At 41.0% G+C, this 17,455-nt stretch overlaps 5 protein-coding genes across 6 annotated transcripts; 3 read left to right on the top strand and 2 right to left on the bottom strand.

Moving 5' to 3' along the window:
* Positions 1-3,166: 3,166 nt before the first annotated feature.
* On the top strand, positions 3,167-5,060 carry LOC124194576. Of its 2 annotated transcripts, XR_006874948.1 has the most exons (3): positions 3,177-3,997; positions 4,086-4,726; positions 4,821-5,060. XR_006874948.1 is itself a non-coding variant. In XM_046588832.1 (2 exons), the coding sequence occupies exons 1-2, from the start codon at positions 3,488-3,490 to the stop codon at positions 4,674-4,676; spliced, it is 1,101 nt and encodes a 366-aa protein (XP_046444788.1). In that variant the 5' UTR covers positions 3,167-3,487; the 3' UTR covers positions 4,677-5,060. The 2 variants fall into 2 exon arrangements, 1 of the variants encoding a protein (XP_046444788.1); XM_046588832.1 differs by having other exon boundaries at positions 3,167-3,997; positions 4,086-5,060.
* A 1,735-nt stretch (positions 5,061-6,795) lies between these two features.
* Positions 6,796-7,689, top strand: LOC124194583 (glycine-rich cell wall structural protein 1-like). Its single transcript, XM_046588840.1, has 3 exons — positions 6,796-6,879; positions 7,010-7,256; positions 7,328-7,689. The coding sequence occupies exons 2-3, from the start codon at positions 7,010-7,012 to the stop codon at positions 7,600-7,602; spliced, it is 522 nt and encodes a 173-aa protein (XP_046444796.1). The 5' UTR covers positions 6,796-6,879; the 3' UTR covers positions 7,603-7,689.
* LOC124194582 (ribulose-phosphate 3-epimerase-like) lies at positions 7,330-8,619 on the bottom strand. Its single transcript, XM_046588839.1, has 2 exons — positions 7,774-8,619; positions 7,330-7,598 (listed from the first exon to the last, which is right to left on the bottom strand). Exon 1 carries the CDS (start codon positions 8,496-8,498, stop codon positions 7,803-7,805), a length of 696 nt encoding a protein of 231 aa, XP_046444795.1. The 5' UTR covers positions 8,499-8,619; the 3' UTR covers positions 7,330-7,598; positions 7,774-7,802.
* A 419-nt stretch (positions 8,620-9,038) lies between these two features.
* Positions 9,039-15,250, bottom strand: LOC124194574 (vesicle-fusing ATPase 1-like). Its single transcript, XM_046588830.1, has 15 exons — positions 14,957-15,250; positions 13,667-13,755; positions 13,031-13,249; positions 12,050-12,195; positions 11,765-11,906; positions 11,554-11,696; positions 11,281-11,480; positions 10,984-11,208; positions 10,782-10,892; positions 10,527-10,715; positions 10,327-10,453; positions 10,097-10,254; positions 9,846-10,030; positions 9,614-9,772; positions 9,039-9,546 (listed from the first exon to the last, which is right to left on the bottom strand). The coding sequence occupies exons 1-15, from the start codon at positions 14,963-14,965 to the stop codon at positions 9,420-9,422; spliced, it is 2,229 nt and encodes a 742-aa protein (XP_046444786.1). The 5' UTR covers positions 14,966-15,250; the 3' UTR covers positions 9,039-9,419.
* Positions 15,251-15,460: 210 nt separating this feature from the next.
* LOC124194575 (pollen-specific leucine-rich repeat extensin-like protein 2) lies at positions 15,461-17,447 on the top strand. The gene is made up of 7 exons (XM_046588831.1): positions 15,461-15,628; positions 15,727-15,975; positions 16,035-16,280; positions 16,340-16,461; positions 16,528-16,718; positions 16,781-16,969; positions 17,042-17,447. The coding sequence occupies exons 1-7, from the start codon at positions 15,622-15,624 to the stop codon at positions 17,316-17,318; spliced, it is 1,281 nt and encodes a 426-aa protein (XP_046444787.1). The 5' UTR covers positions 15,461-15,621; the 3' UTR covers positions 17,319-17,447.
* Positions 17,448-17,455: the final 8 nt, after the last annotated feature.

Below are 17,455 nucleotides of genomic sequence, written 5' to 3'. Positions count from 1 at the left end.
AAAAAGTTGGAAATAAGACAGTAGTAAACCAGGGGATACCCTAATTGTTAATAAACAGGAAAATTTAAAGTTTACATTTAATACACTGCAGTTATGCAAGTCATGCATCATTTAAATATCTATCAGGCCACAGAAGTAAAAGTAACGAAAATAATTACCCAAGCGATGAGACAGAGATTGTTGTTGATGATGATGATGTCAGGTCATTGCCGGCACAAGCAAAACTTGCATTTCTTGTTGCTATGGTGGCTGGCTCAGGCCTCAAATTTACACAAAGGAGAAGATTACAAAGTGCAAAGAAACTGCCATGCATTGATAGCTTACATAATGAATGCTATACGCACTAACATTTCACATATTTGCAACAGGTTTTAACTGTTCTATTTTAGCTCCCATTAACATTCCATGTGTAGTCTTAGTTTAATTTACCTGAGAAACAGCATACCATGGAAACAGCATGGAGTGTGCATTACGGTATGCCTTAAAGAGACGCGACCAAAGTTCACACGACGACCACATTTTTGTCATTTTAGTAATTGCCCTATTTTTCGTGCAGTCACGTACGACGTACGTTTCGAAAAAAATGATTTCTTTGTAATATTGAATTTCGTCTCTTTTCGAAACTGTAAAACAAAACGAAAGAAAGCAGACGACGCTAATCTTCTAATTAGCCATCTATTGATCGAAATCGATAGCAACGATTAAAAATTGACCCCTCCCCTAAATCCCAACCGCTCAAAAAAACGATCAGAGACTCTCGGTTTTCTCATTCTCTGAACGAATCGGGATCATTTTAGGATAAAAGAGTTCGTTTAAACAATTTTCTCTAAGCCCCCCCCCCTTCTACCACAGTCAAGTTAATAGCAAAAATTTGCACGAAACCCGCAGATGATTACTTTGACTGAAACCGCCTCAATAAGACCTTTCACGACCCTCTTGCAAGCCAAAAGGGAATAAAACCATTTTCGTGATGAAAATGGTAGCCAGCTGAAAGCGCGGGCCGAAGTTCAATGACCCAACATTGAAATCACTTTTGGTCCGCTTTTTCATTCAACGTTTTGCCAATATGCCATGCATGAGCTCGCGGGAGATGGTTATTTGAATATGTTAAGCTCTCGAATAAGCCCAGTAGAAATGGCCCCAAATATACAGCTGAATAAATGTACAGTACTCAGTGCTCCCGCGCGGAAATAACGTTTCGGTATGGCTGTATACACTCCTTACATTTACTGTAGTTCATACAAATCACTTTTCATCTGTTGATGAAAGTTACGGCATATAGAAGGCGCGGGAGTCTTATACAGCTACGGGGCTTCCGAGTTCGTTGATGATCTATCCCGCACCGCCCAGTGCAGTACACATCCTTCTTAGTCTCGCACGAATGCTGCACTGCTACTTATTCCCTTGATTTGGCAATAAAATGGCAGTGCCGACAGTTAATCAACGTTCGGCGTAGTATAAACATTAATGGCAGAATCCATACAAGCGAGAACATAAAGAGCGTCGTTGAAGCGTGACTGATAAATAAAAAAGGACGCACTCGGATGGAGAAAAACTATGAAGGTTCTCATCATGGAGAACGTCCTTCATTTCGTACGGACATGAAGCATTTGGGCAGATATAAAGCGCGTGGCTCTCCTCTTCATTATAACTCCAAATGTAGACTCATCACAGATGTTTTCGCATGCAATTTCCCAGCTGAATTTCCAAGTCCTAAATTGTGAAACGTATTTGAATACCAAATGGTAGACACTATAGAACACGGTCGATAAGAGAAAGAAAATACAACTCTATGAGGAGGAACGAGACGGAGCGACACTTAATTGCAATAACACACTATGCGACGACAGATAATATTTTCGTAGAATTATATTGACCAAACATCGTGACGAATTATTGCGCGCCATGTTTCACGTCAAAACGACGCCGGATAGGCTGGAAAGGCGTTCACACTCCGATACTGTCGTCGTGAATGATTGAATGTAAATATACGAAAGGCGCAGCCAATACCCATGGGTATAGACTTATCCGCCTGAGAGAACAGAGCCGGTGTCGACATAGTGTGTAGCTTGATATAGTGATCTCATTTACACTTTATCAGATTTTTCGAATCGACTGGAATTAATACCACAGGTCTAAATCAATATTAATCAACATCATATTAAAGAATAAAATAAAATACAGCCCAGAAAGAAAAAGGAAAAAATATGGGAGCATTGCCAGCTCCAACTTTTTAAAAGTTAGATCCGCAGCAGTATACCAGCAGCCAGCAGCACTGTGCATTTGATTACTGCTGATCGGAATGTATGCCCGTTCGTGACGTCTATTGTGGTTTATACGATTAAATTAGCTGCCCACATCGTCGCTATCCGCTTATAGCAGGTCTTACGCCAAGTCTTGGTATACGACGGGCCTGTGCACAGGAGAAAAAAAATTCCGGAATGCTTTTATCAAGGGCTGCGCAGGCGGATTCATAATGTTGAGGATGAAAGGGAAAAGATTCCAAGCGCGACGCTTTCAGACATTCCATATCGTGGCATTAATTACAGGACAGTCGGTTCTGATAATTGCATTTCATTTAACTCGTATACTAAGCTGCGGTTATTGCCCTATACGCGTTATTCATACAGACAAAAAATTGGAAGCGGAATGCAAGGACAATGGCTGAATTGTTCACTTAAGCTCTACCGAAAGTCCCTTGTTTGGGGTTCAAAATGTCGACGAGATGGATATTAACTACAATGTAGGTAATTTCACAACTTTAATCCATTCGGCTTCATTTTTCCAGCGGCCTTTTGATGGCGATGATCAATGCAGGGTATGTGTAAGCCCTCTTGTAGAGCTCACGGGAGGACTTGACGGTCTTTTGCTGGAATCTCTTTGACTGCCGATTGTGAATTTCTCATTAATTCCGTGGATTCAGCTCCGAGCTTTCTTTCTAGATCTATCGATCCCCTATTTTTTTTTCGTTCATCAAATGAGATGACTGAATTTTCTTTTTTGTTTTCCTATTCACATTCTAGAAAACTCATTTTATTATTCCTCTCGTGGGGCTTTAGATGATTCCCAGTCCAGGCTTGTCTCCGTTTCTTTGGGCGCCTGCGTCACTCTGCTCCTGCAACTTTTACCGTCGGTTAAGAAACGCATAAATAGTCGATGGATGCCTGACTCGCTCCGTACTCTTCGTTTCCAGCTGGTCGCATGCTATAAGCTTAAGCCAGACTTCTTTTCGTTGATAATGCAAGTGCTTCGCTATTGAGAGCCACGCACATTGTGCACGTAGGGAGCAGCGGCGAGCCAGCGCGGATGTTGTTGTTGTTCTTTCTCCGGAAAAAAACTCTCCTCGAAAAGTAACAAGAAAATCCTTCAACAGGATCAGTTCAGAAGAGTCTGAGTGAAGCGCAAATACACAGGTGGGGAAGATTGGAAGGGGGGTAACAAATCCGATCCATAAGAACAGGAACCACCCTGACATAGGGGGCGATGAATGCAACCGACGTCATTTGGCCGGGGTAGTTTTGCGCCGACGCCAACAACCAACCCAACAACAGCGATGACGTCGTCGATATCTGTCAGCGAGCACCAGCCTCCGACGGTGCCCTTGTTCCTTCAGCAGCAGCAGCAGACTCGCCGCCATATTGGACGCCCCATTCGTGTTTGGCCGTTCGCGATGGAGTGTCTTGCAGAAACCGAGGCCGAGACGGAGCAGACAGCGGAAACGACGACCGGACACCTGGGAAATTGCGAAGGCGTAACGGCGGCCGTCGTTACGTCGTCGCCGCAGCCGACCGTAAGCGTCAACAAGAAAGACACTCACATCAAACAAGCAGGTGCCAACAGCCAAAGTCGAAAGCAGTCGCTGGACGGAACCAAGAAAATTGTCGAAGCCGAATCCGTGGGCTGCACTCCATTCTTCGGTGTTAAGCACTACCTGAACAATTTTTACGGCATCACCGATGGCGATACTGACGCCAAAATAGTGCGCATCATCGAACCTGTAAGTCCAATTTCATTTTAGAATTATTTGAAATATGCCATAAATTGCTGCTGGGCTCTGATACTTTCTATTTACCGACAATGTACAGGAGGACGAAGATGATTACTTCGCTATAATGACGGCCGGGGCAGGCCAGAGTAAAAGCGAAGTCGAATGTTGGCACGTACATCGTCGATGCTTCGCCTGGTCATTCAGCGTCGGAACACTGGTTGTCCTGTTGGGCGTGACATGTCTCCTCTCGGGTTTCCTGCTGCCTCGGCACTCGGGGCTCATCAGCCAGATCAGCAAGATGGAGGACAATGACGTCAAGATGTGGATGTCGGCCCACTCCACCAACAGCGAACCGTCCATCTCCTCGCTCAACATCATTGATCGCCAGGCTATCGAGCACAACAACGTGTTAGACACACTGAAAATGGGCGGCGGGATCGCCACTTGCTTCGGCTGTTTCTTGCTCCTCATGACTTTCATCTTCCCGCCCGGTAGTCATCCGTCGAAGTGGGCCGACGAGGGAGAGACGTCACAAATCAGTCAAATTAATCAGGCTCTCAAAAATTGTCTGCTCTCGGTCCATTCGAAAAACCATCCAACTTTCTTCTACTCCGGGCTGGTCGCATCGACTACTAATGAGAAAATACCCGTTTTCCAGCAACTTCAGTCCGTTCAGCCCAAGGATTAGTCGAAAAGGTTAAGCCCACTGATCCTTAAAATTTATCAAAACACATCAAGGTACATACTATACTAACGCAGAAGGCATTGAAGAAAATTTTCTCGTTTGATTTCGTGGCTAACAATCAGCATATTGTCCCCGTCGAAATATCAGGTCGTGAAGACTGCAGACACAGCATTGAATACGTTTTCCCGTAAACTGTCGCCGTTCAATGTTCTACACACATATAAAATGATACAAAAAAATAAATAGACATATGATTAATTATTATTAATTCTATACAGTTATACATGTTTGACGAATATAATTTACAATAGATACTCGTGTGCACAGTGCAGTATATACATATAATGAAGTGAACCGGAGAGAAATATACAGAGAATGGAATAACAAGGGTGCGCCAAATGTTGGTAACAATAGCCTTTTGCCATTAGCAAAAATTGTGATCGATCGATCAGGCATGGAATACAATATCGGACAAGAGAATAAAAAGATATGGCTGGTGCAATGGCTACGGTATTTGATACCTTTTTTTTATTAATTCGGCGATGCGCTTATATAATGCCAGCAGTGCGTAAATACGGAGCGGCCAACCATATGGGCCGCAGCCTACTGCTACACCGTATATTGCTGCGTAATTGTGTGTATGCACGAAAACGCCAGTGAATACAACAACAGCAGCAGCCGTCGCCGTGCGCTCGATCGTCAAAGGGGCCATTGAATTGTGACGCGTATACAAAAAAGCATTGACGTCATTGCTGCGAGCCGGTCAATAAAACTTCGCCAATTACACGGGACTTGGATACACCTCGACATTTTCAGCAACAAGACAGAAGGCGCCGTGAATTCGGAAAGGACCCATCATGACGGATTCAAACGCTGGAGGATATCATCGATTGAAATTCAACATCGGCCGAGACCCCACGCAGTAATGATGAGACGCAGTAGAGAGGAGGGAACAAGGTCATAATGCATGGGCGTAGCAACAACAGCGAAAGGGATCGATAGATTCTCGATAGCGAGCATCAATGTCCCCTGCTTCCTCTCTTGTAATGAGAACAGCTGTTAATGCTCTTAGAGCACAACGCCCGCCCTGTTAGTGGGGATACTTCAGTTATTCACAGGACTTGATGCAAGGTTGTACATTTAAAAAAGTCACACTATAGTCGTGGACACACAAGTTCAACTCAAAACCTAATGGAACGCATATCTCTGTATCTAGCTCAAAAGTCGGAGTGGTTAGTAACAAGGGGATAAAGTTGGGCGAGATATTTGATATAAAAGAGCGAAAAAAAAAAGGAATAAGATTTCAGTTTTTCGTAGTCGCTGTAAAATGGGATAAAGGTTGAAATGACATTCGCGTAAGGACTTATCATGTGAACACGAGCACAAGCCATATTTCTAAACCAGGCTGAACCGGATGAAGGAGAAAAGCTATTCAGGACAACCGATCAATCGTGTTTGTGCGATGTCAGTCCATTAGGGGAGGAAAGGACCTCCATTATAGATTGAAGGAGCGTTCTCAGGTGAACTCAGGCAAGAAAAGAAAAATACCAAGTCAAAGAATTATCTTAGGCCCGATCGCTAGGGATTCGCAAGGATCAATTGGGACAAGTAGAAAAAAACAACCGCAATCTGGGATATTTTTAGCACTTCACTTGGTAAACAAAAGGGTTGATTCCTAATTAATAATGAGATAAGTAAACCTAAATTGGGATGCATGAATTATTTCGAACTCTGCACGGTTTGGACGGAGACTTGCGAAAACTTTCGAAACAAGACGTATTTTCCCCCCCTTGGTAAGTAACTCTAATTCATTTTCTGTCTGAAGAAAAAGATGGTTAAATCACAAGGTCGTTAAATGTTCCTTAGGGCGGATGTCTTGTCGGCCTTAACATTTGGAGGATAAAAGTTAGGGCTAGGCTTAGTTAAGACGGACAGGTTCAAACTTGGAACCTTGACATTTGCCGGGGTTTTTCCAAATAACTTGACTAAATCTCTCAACTTCTTTAGACTGACAAACAAAAACCTATACCCCCTCTTCAATTAACGTTCGTACCCCTCCCCTACACGTCCTTGGCAAGTCCATCCTCTTTACCTGAGCGCACAAGAGTTGCACACAGTATAAATTTGTCAAGTGGCCCTCCTAAATTCATTTGTCGTCTCAGTCAACTTGGGTCAAGGAGTGCTTCCAGTCATACCAAGTGCAAAGGTTAGTCCAGCGTTTTTCTAAAACATAGTCATGCTAATTCTTGTAAATATACTTATTTTAAATTAATTGATAACCTATACGCATGAATTAGTGCATACATTCTAAATTAGTATCGATTTCCTGATTACAGATGAGTTTACTGCTGATTTGGGCTCTTACCTTTACGGTCATTTCGGCTAGACCACAGTTCTTTCCGTCCGAATCGGTCGTGGAAGATGAAATCGAAGGGAGGCATTTTATTCATAATCATCGTCGTCATCCTTACAATCAAGGGCGGCCATTCATAGGACAACGTCCCTTTGGAGGTAACTTCGATTCTTTTGGCGGTCCACCCAATGGTGGCTTGTTCTCATCCGGAGCTGGAAATTTCGGACCAAGTAAGGAAAACTGAAAAATTTAACAAAAAAGAAAATTAACTATTACATTCATCGTTATTGAATTTTACCAGACATGGGCGGCGGTTCAGCGACTGGTGTTGGAATGGCAAATTCAGGAGGATTATTTGGTGGATCTTCGGCGGCTGGCTTTGGATCGGCAAGTGCAGGAAACGGTGGAGGTTCAGCGATTGGTTTTGGATCAGCTAATGCAGGAAACGGTGGAGCACAAGCTACTGGAATCGGAATGGCCCAAGCACCACTTGGTGGCTTTGGGATGGGTGTTGGCCTGGCAGTTGTTACACCATTTGGAAACATAGCACAAGGGCAAGGATTTTCTATGGGCTAATAAAAACATTACTAAGATAAAATAACCTGTGTGTTTTGATACAAACCTTGATGAGAATTTTGATTTAATAAATTACTGAAGCAACAATGTTTTACACATTGTATTTGATGTGCAAACATAACATATACAACCCAATGACAAAGAATTCGTAACTCTAAAACATCCATTCACCTATGTTGAATTGAATCATGATAAGTTATTCAGCGCTCAAGCTGGGATTTTTGAATTGCATTCTCCACTGAGTTTCTGAGAAGGGCAATAACTTGGGAAGGATCTGTTGCTCCAGTAATTGCTGTTCCAGAAACAATCATGTTTGCACCTGCCTCAGCTACAACATCAATAGTGCTGGGTCCGACTCCACCATCGACTTCAATATCCAAATCAGGAAAGTTTGTTCTCAGGTACTGGACCTTGCTCATCATGTCTTCCATGAATCTCTGACCTCCAAATCCTGGTTCAACAGTCATGATCAATACAACATCAAACAGATCTGAGTATGGCAGGATTGTTTCTACAGGTGTTCCAGGCTTTAGACCAACACCAACTCGCATCCCAGATTCTTGAATTTTTCTGCACAATGCGGGAATGTCTTCACAGGCTTCAACATGGAATGTATACTGGTTTGCTCCAGCATCGGCCATACTTTCAACCCACTTCTCGGGATTTTGCACCATCATGTGCATGTCAAAGTAAACATCTGGCATTTTTGGCCTCAGACACTTAACAATTGGATGACCAAAAGTGAGGTTGGGGACAAAATGGCCATCCATGACGTCCAAATGCAAATAATCAGCTCCGCTGTGTATCATTCTGCGACACTCGTCGGCTAGGCATGACAAATCGGCACACAGAATAGACGGACCAATCTTGCAACAAGGATGAGTATGCCCCGACATCTTTGCAGTAATAACTTGGTGATAGCGTGTTTCTTCAACAAAATGCAGTGTTCTAATGACTTATGACAGTAACAATTTCTACTGACTTGAGCTACTTTTACTCTACCATTATCGGTTCTTCTTCAACCGCAGACGACTCTAAGCAAATAACCTTGAAAACAAACACTGATGCCATCTATCTATTAAAAGAGTACAAACTAGCGATTGGCGGTTTATTTAAATTTAATGTTACAAATTAAATTTTGATCCTTGGCCTCTTTTTTCGCATAGCTCTTCAACCATTGCGAGAATTCAGACTTTTGCACTTTTAAATTCGTGTAGAATCTGTTGAATTGTCAAATTCGTGCGTTAACTAACGCACGAATAGCGTAACTATTGAACAGTTTTAAAAATAACTACACAACGGAATCTACTGAATGTTTTTTTTTGCCAACCTACTAAGTACATACACTTATTTTTAATTTTAATTTTTCCTAGGAAATTGAGTAGATCTGTTTCATGACTCTAAACCCACAAATTTGAAATTAATCCAATCCGATATAAGTGAATGAATGATGAAATGTAATGAGAAAGTTCTTCCATAACACGTACAGCAATATTAAAGCACAAACATCGTTACAAAGTCGCCCAAGCGTCAGATTCAGAGGATGAGAGAAATGGAGGTTGGTTGCAGACCAAATACCAAACTGATAGAACTGACGTGGACATGACACATAAATAATTTATTGCTGCTAATGAACAGGAATTTATAAGACTGGAAAACAGATATCTTTACCGAACAGTGAAAACTGGGTAGTAAAGCATTGAAATCGCTTCTTTTTCACTACCAAAGAAACTCCCATCACAACAGAGAACATTTATTTCTGTAAGAAGTATATTTTAAAAACGGCGAGGAAAAAGAGAAAGGGAAATTGTTTTAATCTAAGCGCCTAATTCCAAAAAATTTTCCACCTCCAACTGTGTTAGGAAATCAAAAACGCGGCGCTCTTCATCGAAATGTTTTGCCATTTCAATCATTCCCAGAAGTTTTTTGATTCCGATAAAAAGCCTTTAAAGTAAGGACAATAAGCATTTTAGGTAAATTACAATAGTCAACTAAGGTCAATTTGCATTACCTTCTATTTGCAACTTTTCGCGCAATAGCAGCGATCTGACTCTTGGAAAATGCGTCCGTCTCTTCCAAAACCGCAATTAATTGCTCACACGTTGAAATGTTAGGAACGCGAAGGACTGCAGTGAAAGTGGAAAGCATTTCCATTTCTTCCAAGACTTGTCTAAAAGTAAATGTTAATAAAATAATGGCGTCAGACATTTAATCCTTTTTATTCTTATGATGAATTTTCTAACCTGCGACTGGTCGTGCAAAACACGAGTAACTTTCGTCCTTTAGGGGGCTGCTTTGTAAGCAAAACCAGCAGGGCTTGAAGGACAACATTGGAATAACGGGGACCAATCGCACCATAGTCGAGCAGTCGCTCGATGTTATCAACTAGAATACAACTCAATTCTGAGCGGTAAGCATCGTCGAAAAACTAAACCAAGGAGAAAACATGAAAGTGATGCTGTTATTATTTAGTAATAGTTTTGAATTATTTTACTTTGCGGATTTGTAGACACTTGGCTGACTCAGAGAAGCCAACCATGTCGTCCGGGCTGCAGATTTTGATGAACGGAAAGTCGGAATTTTTAGCCAACTGAGCAGCGAGTGCTGTTTTGCCTGCATTCGGTGGACCCTCCACCAGTACGGAAACCAGACCTAATCACCAACAAAAATGTTTAATAAAAAAAAGAAAGATAAAGAATTTTAAGAAAAAGTAATCGAAATTACCAAAACCACTTCGCGCCTGTTGTGTCAGAATGACTCCGTACTCCAACAAGCTCCTGATTGGCTCTCCCCAGTTGATTATTCCACGAGTGATGTACAATTCCAACGCTTCCGAGCTGGTACCAAACGCCTATAAATGAATGACGTAAAAAGAGGTCACGACAATTGAAAGAAAAGAATCAAAATATACCGTGAAGACTTACAGGTTTGATATCAGTTTCAAGAGCGTGAAGAAAATCTCCACGATCGACCATAAGCTTTTCACCGGCTTCAGGGTCAACTTCCACTTTGTTTGAAGCTTTGATCAACCGATTCAACGCTGTCGACTGAGCGGCACGAACCAACCCTTCAATCTCTGCTCCACTAAAGTTCTTCGTCAACACTGCCAATTCCTGCCAATCAATAATTTAACAATTGATCTGGAAACAGTAAGTCTTACTTTTTTTTTTTTATAGTACCTGCAGGTCAACATCTGAAGCTATCTTCTTGTTATCTCGCATGCGCGCAGTATGGATTTTCAGAATTTGGGCTCGACCCGTTTCGCTCGGCAATCCAATTTCCATTTGAACCTAAAGAATCCAAGACACGAAATATTTGATCGTGAGAACGTGCAGGTGTTCTAGACGAAATGTTAGATGGGAAAACGGTTAATTAGCTTACTTCCATGCGGCCAGGTCGTAAAAGGGCTTCATCAATCATGTCCCTCCTGTTTGTCATACCAATTACGAGAATGTTGTTCAGTTGTTCCACGCCATCGATTTTTGCCAAAAGCTGGTTTACAACGGTATCGTGAACGCCCGACGCTCCGGCCACTGAGCCACGAGATTTGCAAATGGCATCGATTTCGTCAAAAATAATGATGTGGAGACCGCTGTTGGGACCCAACTAAAATAAAGGGAGAAAAACATTTTTATTTCACTAACTGCATTTGAAAAGGACTGTCTCATGAGGACTTACTCGTTTTTCCTCTTCTTCGGCCTCGGCAAAAAGTCGCCGAACATTAGCCTCAGATTCACCGACGTATTTATCCAAGATTTGTGGACCGTTTACAATCTTGGGCTCACGGGCGTTCAACATTTTTCCAATTTGACGCGCCATCAGAGTTTTTCCGGTTCCGGGCGGGCCGTAAAGAAGAATACCTTTGACGTGTTTGCAACCTACGGAGCAGTAATTCCACATGAAATTCAAATATAGTACCCAGATAAATTTTCATGAATAGTGACATCTTACCAAGCTGCTCCACGATCTCGGGTGGGAAAACACGGGAGGCGAACGCTCGACGGAAAATGGCGTTGAATTCCGTGTCTAAACCACCAACTCCCATGTTTTGGAAATCCCAATCAGGATTGATGATGGAATGATGAACCATCTTACTAATGAGCAAAAGTTTGTAAAATCAATAAAGTTCAAAGCAATTCAGCACGGCGTGCGTTTTTCATACCCCTTCGACTTTCCAACTAAATTGACTGATGATCCTTCTGATTTATCAAAGACAATCATCGTATTGGGAAAGCATTGACCGATGCGGACCTTACGAGATTTAATTTCCTTCGCACCAGATCGCATTGCGTTAATATCCGCTCCTGAAAAAAAGAAACAAAAAATAAAACGACCAAAATATGACGGCAGAATGAGTATTGATCGACCAGTCTGTCTTAATCATTATATGCATCAGCTCGTGTGTTATACGGTACATGCAGTTGGAGCTACTAGAATTTGAACTTACCCTCAAGTTCCTTGACAATTAAAATAAGAAGTTTTTTCTCTTGGAATTGAAAAACAAGCTGCTGTCCAACGGAGAAACTTTGGTGATGAAACTGAGCCAAAAACTCACGCGCCATAGCATCGCTATCGTAGGGCTCGAGCGTTGTGCTAAAAATAACACAATAACATTAGAATGTTTTATAGGACGTTATAACACCAATGGCAAAGTAAGAGAGTGCGAACACGGAAAATAACCGCGTGATACAGAAAGTTTGCATGTTTCGTTTTAATGGGATATTTTCTAACTGGTTGGTAGGTAGGTAACGAGTCATGCCATCGCAACTTCACCATTCAACAAAGACGCCCGAAGGCATATTTCAACAAAAAGGTCGACGGGTTAGACTACGAGCTTCTACTATTTCCACTACGTTTCAGTGTCAGTAATCCGGAGGGAGAGGAAAGGGCTGGCATGTCATTTTCATGCTACTCATTCGATATTCGATCTGACAGAGCTTGTATAATCAACAGACACCAAGGAATAGCAACCCATCATGGGATTGTATACCTCGGTTAGATTGTAAAATTAGATAGAACTATGGTAAATCCTCGAACGCATTCAAAAGCATAGTACACGAATACAAGTGATGAGATGAATACTGTTACATGAATCAATTTCCATCCAGGATTCACGATAAAAGGAGCTAATAGTATTCCTTCAAAGCGCACAAAAAGGGTGGACATGATTTCTTTATGGGGTGTTTTAAATGGTCGATAAAGAAAATCAATACATGTGGCAAAAAGTGAGAATCGCAACTGGAAGAGATTAGATAAGCCCCCCGTCATCTAGTTTACCATCGATCAATAAGTAAGAGAGGTATACGTGCAGCAATGCTACACTGCAGGGTTCGATGCCCATTTGATCAGTTTGACATGCAACGTTCTAGGGACCCATGGCAAGGCATGTACTTTCATCCTAACTTATGGGTCTAGGCTATTGACTCACCTTTTCTTTTGAAGGAAATCCACCTCGAGGACGATATTAGCTAGGGTGTGCTGGTTGGTATCGAATTGAAATGGGCGAACGTCGATGTCTTGTAAAAGAGAAAGAGTTGCCCACTTGCGCTGAAGCAAACTGAACCCAATGGTTGACGGAGGAACATCCCGATGGCTCTTGACGGTGAAGACAAAACACTGTCCCGGCGAAGTGCTCACTTCGACATGCCTAAAACAATAAAATCACATAGATGAAAGACTTTTTATTTATTTTTATTTATTCCCTTCACTTCATATGCCTAACAACCCAAAACTATTTCAAATATTTTACAAGTGAGGCGCGTTTCCCCTTGTGTTCCCTTCGGAACATTTTGCCGTTCGATAGGATCTCAAAGATTGCCCCCTTGATCCCTACGCCGATACATGTCTTTCGGTCCTGAAGTGGATCAATAAATGGACCACAAGTAAACAACCATTAATTGAGCAACCAATCGATCTAATTTGGCAAATTACGGTTGTCCTGTGCGGGAACAGTTTTACCGCAGATTACATCAAATCCCATTCCCCCAAAACCTTTATCTATTATATTATTTATTACTGGATTATCTGAAAAAAAAAATACTCAAAAAAAATAAAGAATACTGACTTGACGGAATCGTTGAAGTCCTGAGGATTTACCACGGCGCAGTTCGTGAGGGAAAGCTCGTCCGTAGGGCATTTTCCCGCTTTCATCCTCTGCAATAAAAAGTAAAAATGATAAAGCAATTGAATGATGTCAATTGCAAGTGTTCCCTAGTAATTCTGCTTCAATGCTCAGAATGGAAAAATGCAGTGCCAACAAGAGCGGCCATTGCAGCCTTTCATCGATCGATGGATCGATATCTTGGCTTCCTCGTTGCAAACTAAGAGAAAACGGGTCGCGGCTCTATTGTCACCTAAACCCATACTCGAGCTCATGGTCTGCGAACTAGGCTTCCTGTCTTTTAAACTTCGCAGTAGGTGTTTGGTAGCTAATATAATTTATTGTCTACCACCTGCTCCTAAACCGACAACGGCACGAGTCAAAAACAAATGTGGGCATGAGTTTTGTCTCCTCTTTATTAAGTTTATAGTAATAAATAATAGTAAAAATCAGCTTTCCCAAATCAACGACGATTTTGTTTTTCTTTTTTGGGGGGATCTCAAAATTAGATCTAAATATTATAATTTATCGGTTCAATAACATGGTTAATTTTGATACAGCGACGACACAATGAATTAACAACGATTGCTTAGTGCTGCTACTCTTGCTCACTGTTTCTCACACGCAATATATCCTGCCACGTAGTGCGAGCTCAGGAAAGTAAAAGTAAACTTCAGTGACGCCCATTCTCGGGCACTTTTTCTAAGGTTACAGTCGTATCGCAACAAACTCATCACAGATAAACACGAACTCAATAAATCAAGAATTAAACTAAACGAACTCGTTGAAGTTAAAATTTATATCTCCTATCAAAGAGATCAATTTTGCATTAGCTTTTAAAAAATAAGAACTGAACCGATAAACAAATCTCAGTATTTATAAATTAAGTATAAAACTACTGCACAGTTATACAGTTTGATCCAATGTGTTTTTTAAACTCTGCTTTCTCGTAACAATCTCAAGAAACATTCACCAGCATGAATGATAGTAAACAATGAAAAAATATAAATGCAATACAACAAAGCGAGCAGGTGTAGTAATCTTAAAGGTTATACAAACAGGCACTCCCATTGTTTACTTAACTGATTTTCTGTTTAGCAATATTTCTTCATGCAATATCATTAAAAAAACGTTGGTTGTTTTCATATTCATTTCACGTTTTGGTAATAAGGTTCAGGAAAAAAGGTTACCACAATTACATCATTTCCCCCCGTATTTGTTAGAACTATAAACAGAAAATAAAAATGTTTTTACCATGTTCATCCTTGCAGTTCTAACTTGGAGGAATGGCAAAACGAATAACCACTTTCTTGTCACTGTCAGAAATGCACTTGTACTCAACTAAGAGACAAAACGAGTACTCCACGAATTTCACGAAAAGCGTCTGATCTAAAGATTTTGTCTCTGGTAAAGTGTTTCTGCGCAAAATCGAGAACTGCTGCTCGTCTTTTAGAACTTACTGGCTCAGAAAACCGAAACCTATCAAAAGAAAAGGTTCGTTCCAAGTTCGTCTGCTCATTGATATGTCGTCATGCTGCTGCGTAATGTCATCTACTGATAGTGTTTCAAACTAAATCCGATTACGACTTAAGTTTTCGGATTCTTGATAGAATATAGTAATTATAATTCATTGATTTTAATCAAAGAAAATTAAGGTAAAATATAACTGAAGAAAGTCTGAATTTTGAAAGATTTTTTAAAATTTCCGTTAAATTGGATTACCTATCATCTGGTGGCCATCTTTCGAACTTGATATCGTGGTCTGAAGTCTGATTTCAAAAAAGTAGATTTCAGAATTCGACGATTTCGATAAAGTTCATCATTGTCATCACAATTTAACTGCTGCTTTTGTGCAAGGGTCGAACATACTGGTTTTAGTGTTTTTTTTACATGGTGTAGTAAACTAATAAATTACTGTGATGTCGGGTAAGTGAACGACTTATCTTTTGACTGTGCAATCATTGATTTAAAAGACATGGTTAACAGTTATTAATGGATTTTGTATTTCTTTTCCGTTTTTCCAGGCATTCCTGTTGATACATTAGTAGAGATTGATAATTCCTATGACCGATTCTCTTCACTACCTTATTTTCGACCTTCAGAGTTTACACAACAGCAGGATGATGACCCTTTTGAGCTATGTTCTATGCAACATAAGCATTCCAAGCCAAGACAAGGCATAGATCTTGGGCTCGAACTTGGACTTGCTTTAGAGAAATCTATCAAATTACGATCCCAATCTCAGCATCAAGACTCCCCATCCTTGTCAGCAGGTGGTTAAAGCAACAAAATGCATAGAAGCTTTATTACTTAATTTTATTTTGATACTCAGGGACACCAGTAAACTCAAATCAAACTGATTTAGGAATTTTAATTAATTTCGATGATAGCCCAGACAAAAAAATTCTACCTGGACATGATAAAAACACTTGTGAACATCAAAATGTCAAAGATTCTGTTTTTACCCACACTGCTTCTAATCCATTTGAACTTGCTTGGGATGTTATTGAACAGGAAGCTCTGAATTTGGCTGATCACATTCAATATGACAAAGAAAAGACCATCAGTCCTCGAAAAAGTAAATCTCTTGTTTATTAAAACATTATATTTCTTAAGATAATTTCTGTTTCATTTTAGTGGTGGATTTGGCAATGAAGTTATCCCCAGACTCGATGCTACTTTCACCTCGTAGTGACGCAAGGGATGAGGAAATTTTGATCCATAGTAGCCCTGAATTAGAAATGAAGAAAACTCCTAGAGTAATCAACTGTATATTTTTTTGCCATTGCTGACCATTATTCATCTTTTAAAAAATCATTTATTAGTTTACTAAAGCTTCACAGCAGACTAGAGGAAGGATGAGTGTCGGATCCAGCCCTGGTTTGTCCAACAGGTCTTATGCAACTCCGTTGCGGACTCGCCCGTCACTTGCTGTTAATCCTAGTCCACTACGAAGAAACATCAGAGAACCTATGACGTCACCTGCCAAAAGTGCACCACAGAGAGCAACATTCAAGTGATTTGACACATTTAATTCAAATTTTTTCCTCGCGATAAGTTGGCCGCTTTATTTTGAAGGACTCCGTTATTAAGGTCTTCTTCCGCCACAGCTCCTAATAGTTACGGGCCACCTCCCAAAGCCCCTTTATTTCCAAAGACTGGTGCTATGAAAGCCGTTCATCAGCAACAACAGCAGGTCCCTCCGCCTCCTGCTCCTATGAAGGTTCCACCAAAGCAACCAGTGAATGCACCTGCTCCACCCCGACGGTATTGTCTTTATATGTTTTTGAAATATAACTAACCTCTACTTATCGTGCCAAACAAAATTTACTTTTCCAGCTCGTTGGTACCTTCAGCGCCAACACCTAGTCTGACATTTCAATCAAAATTGCGAGCTCCATTGAGTCGCTCTGAATCGGATGCACTAAACCAATTGCCCACGAATAAGGCTCCCGAATTTCAGCGTCAAGGCTCTGTGCGTCTTGGAACCAAAAGGGTGTCGGTGAGCCACCCGCCGTCTTCCGCCCCTGGCAGCAGTAGTAGCAGCTCCCATTCAAATCGTCTTGCTCCTTTGACTCGAACTAAAGCCAAAGGACGCGAGAATGTTGAATCGTGATTGTATAATCGTTAGAATTCCTTGTTTGATTTATGTGGTGCTGGGTAATATTCTTTTAAATTTATGGAGTTTTCTATCTATTCTTAAAACAATCAAATACACGGGTTAATTACTCTTGTTTTAACAACACTAATGTT

Source organism: Daphnia pulex, chromosome 5 (genome assembly GCF_021134715.1).
Source record: "Daphnia pulex isolate KAP4 chromosome 5, ASM2113471v1".
In the NCBI taxonomy this organism is placed as follows: Eukaryota; Metazoa; Arthropoda; class Branchiopoda; order Diplostraca; family Daphniidae; genus Daphnia; species Daphnia pulex.
The sequence above is the reverse complement of the archived record's forward strand: the minus strand, read 5'-3'. Positions and strand labels throughout refer to the sequence as shown.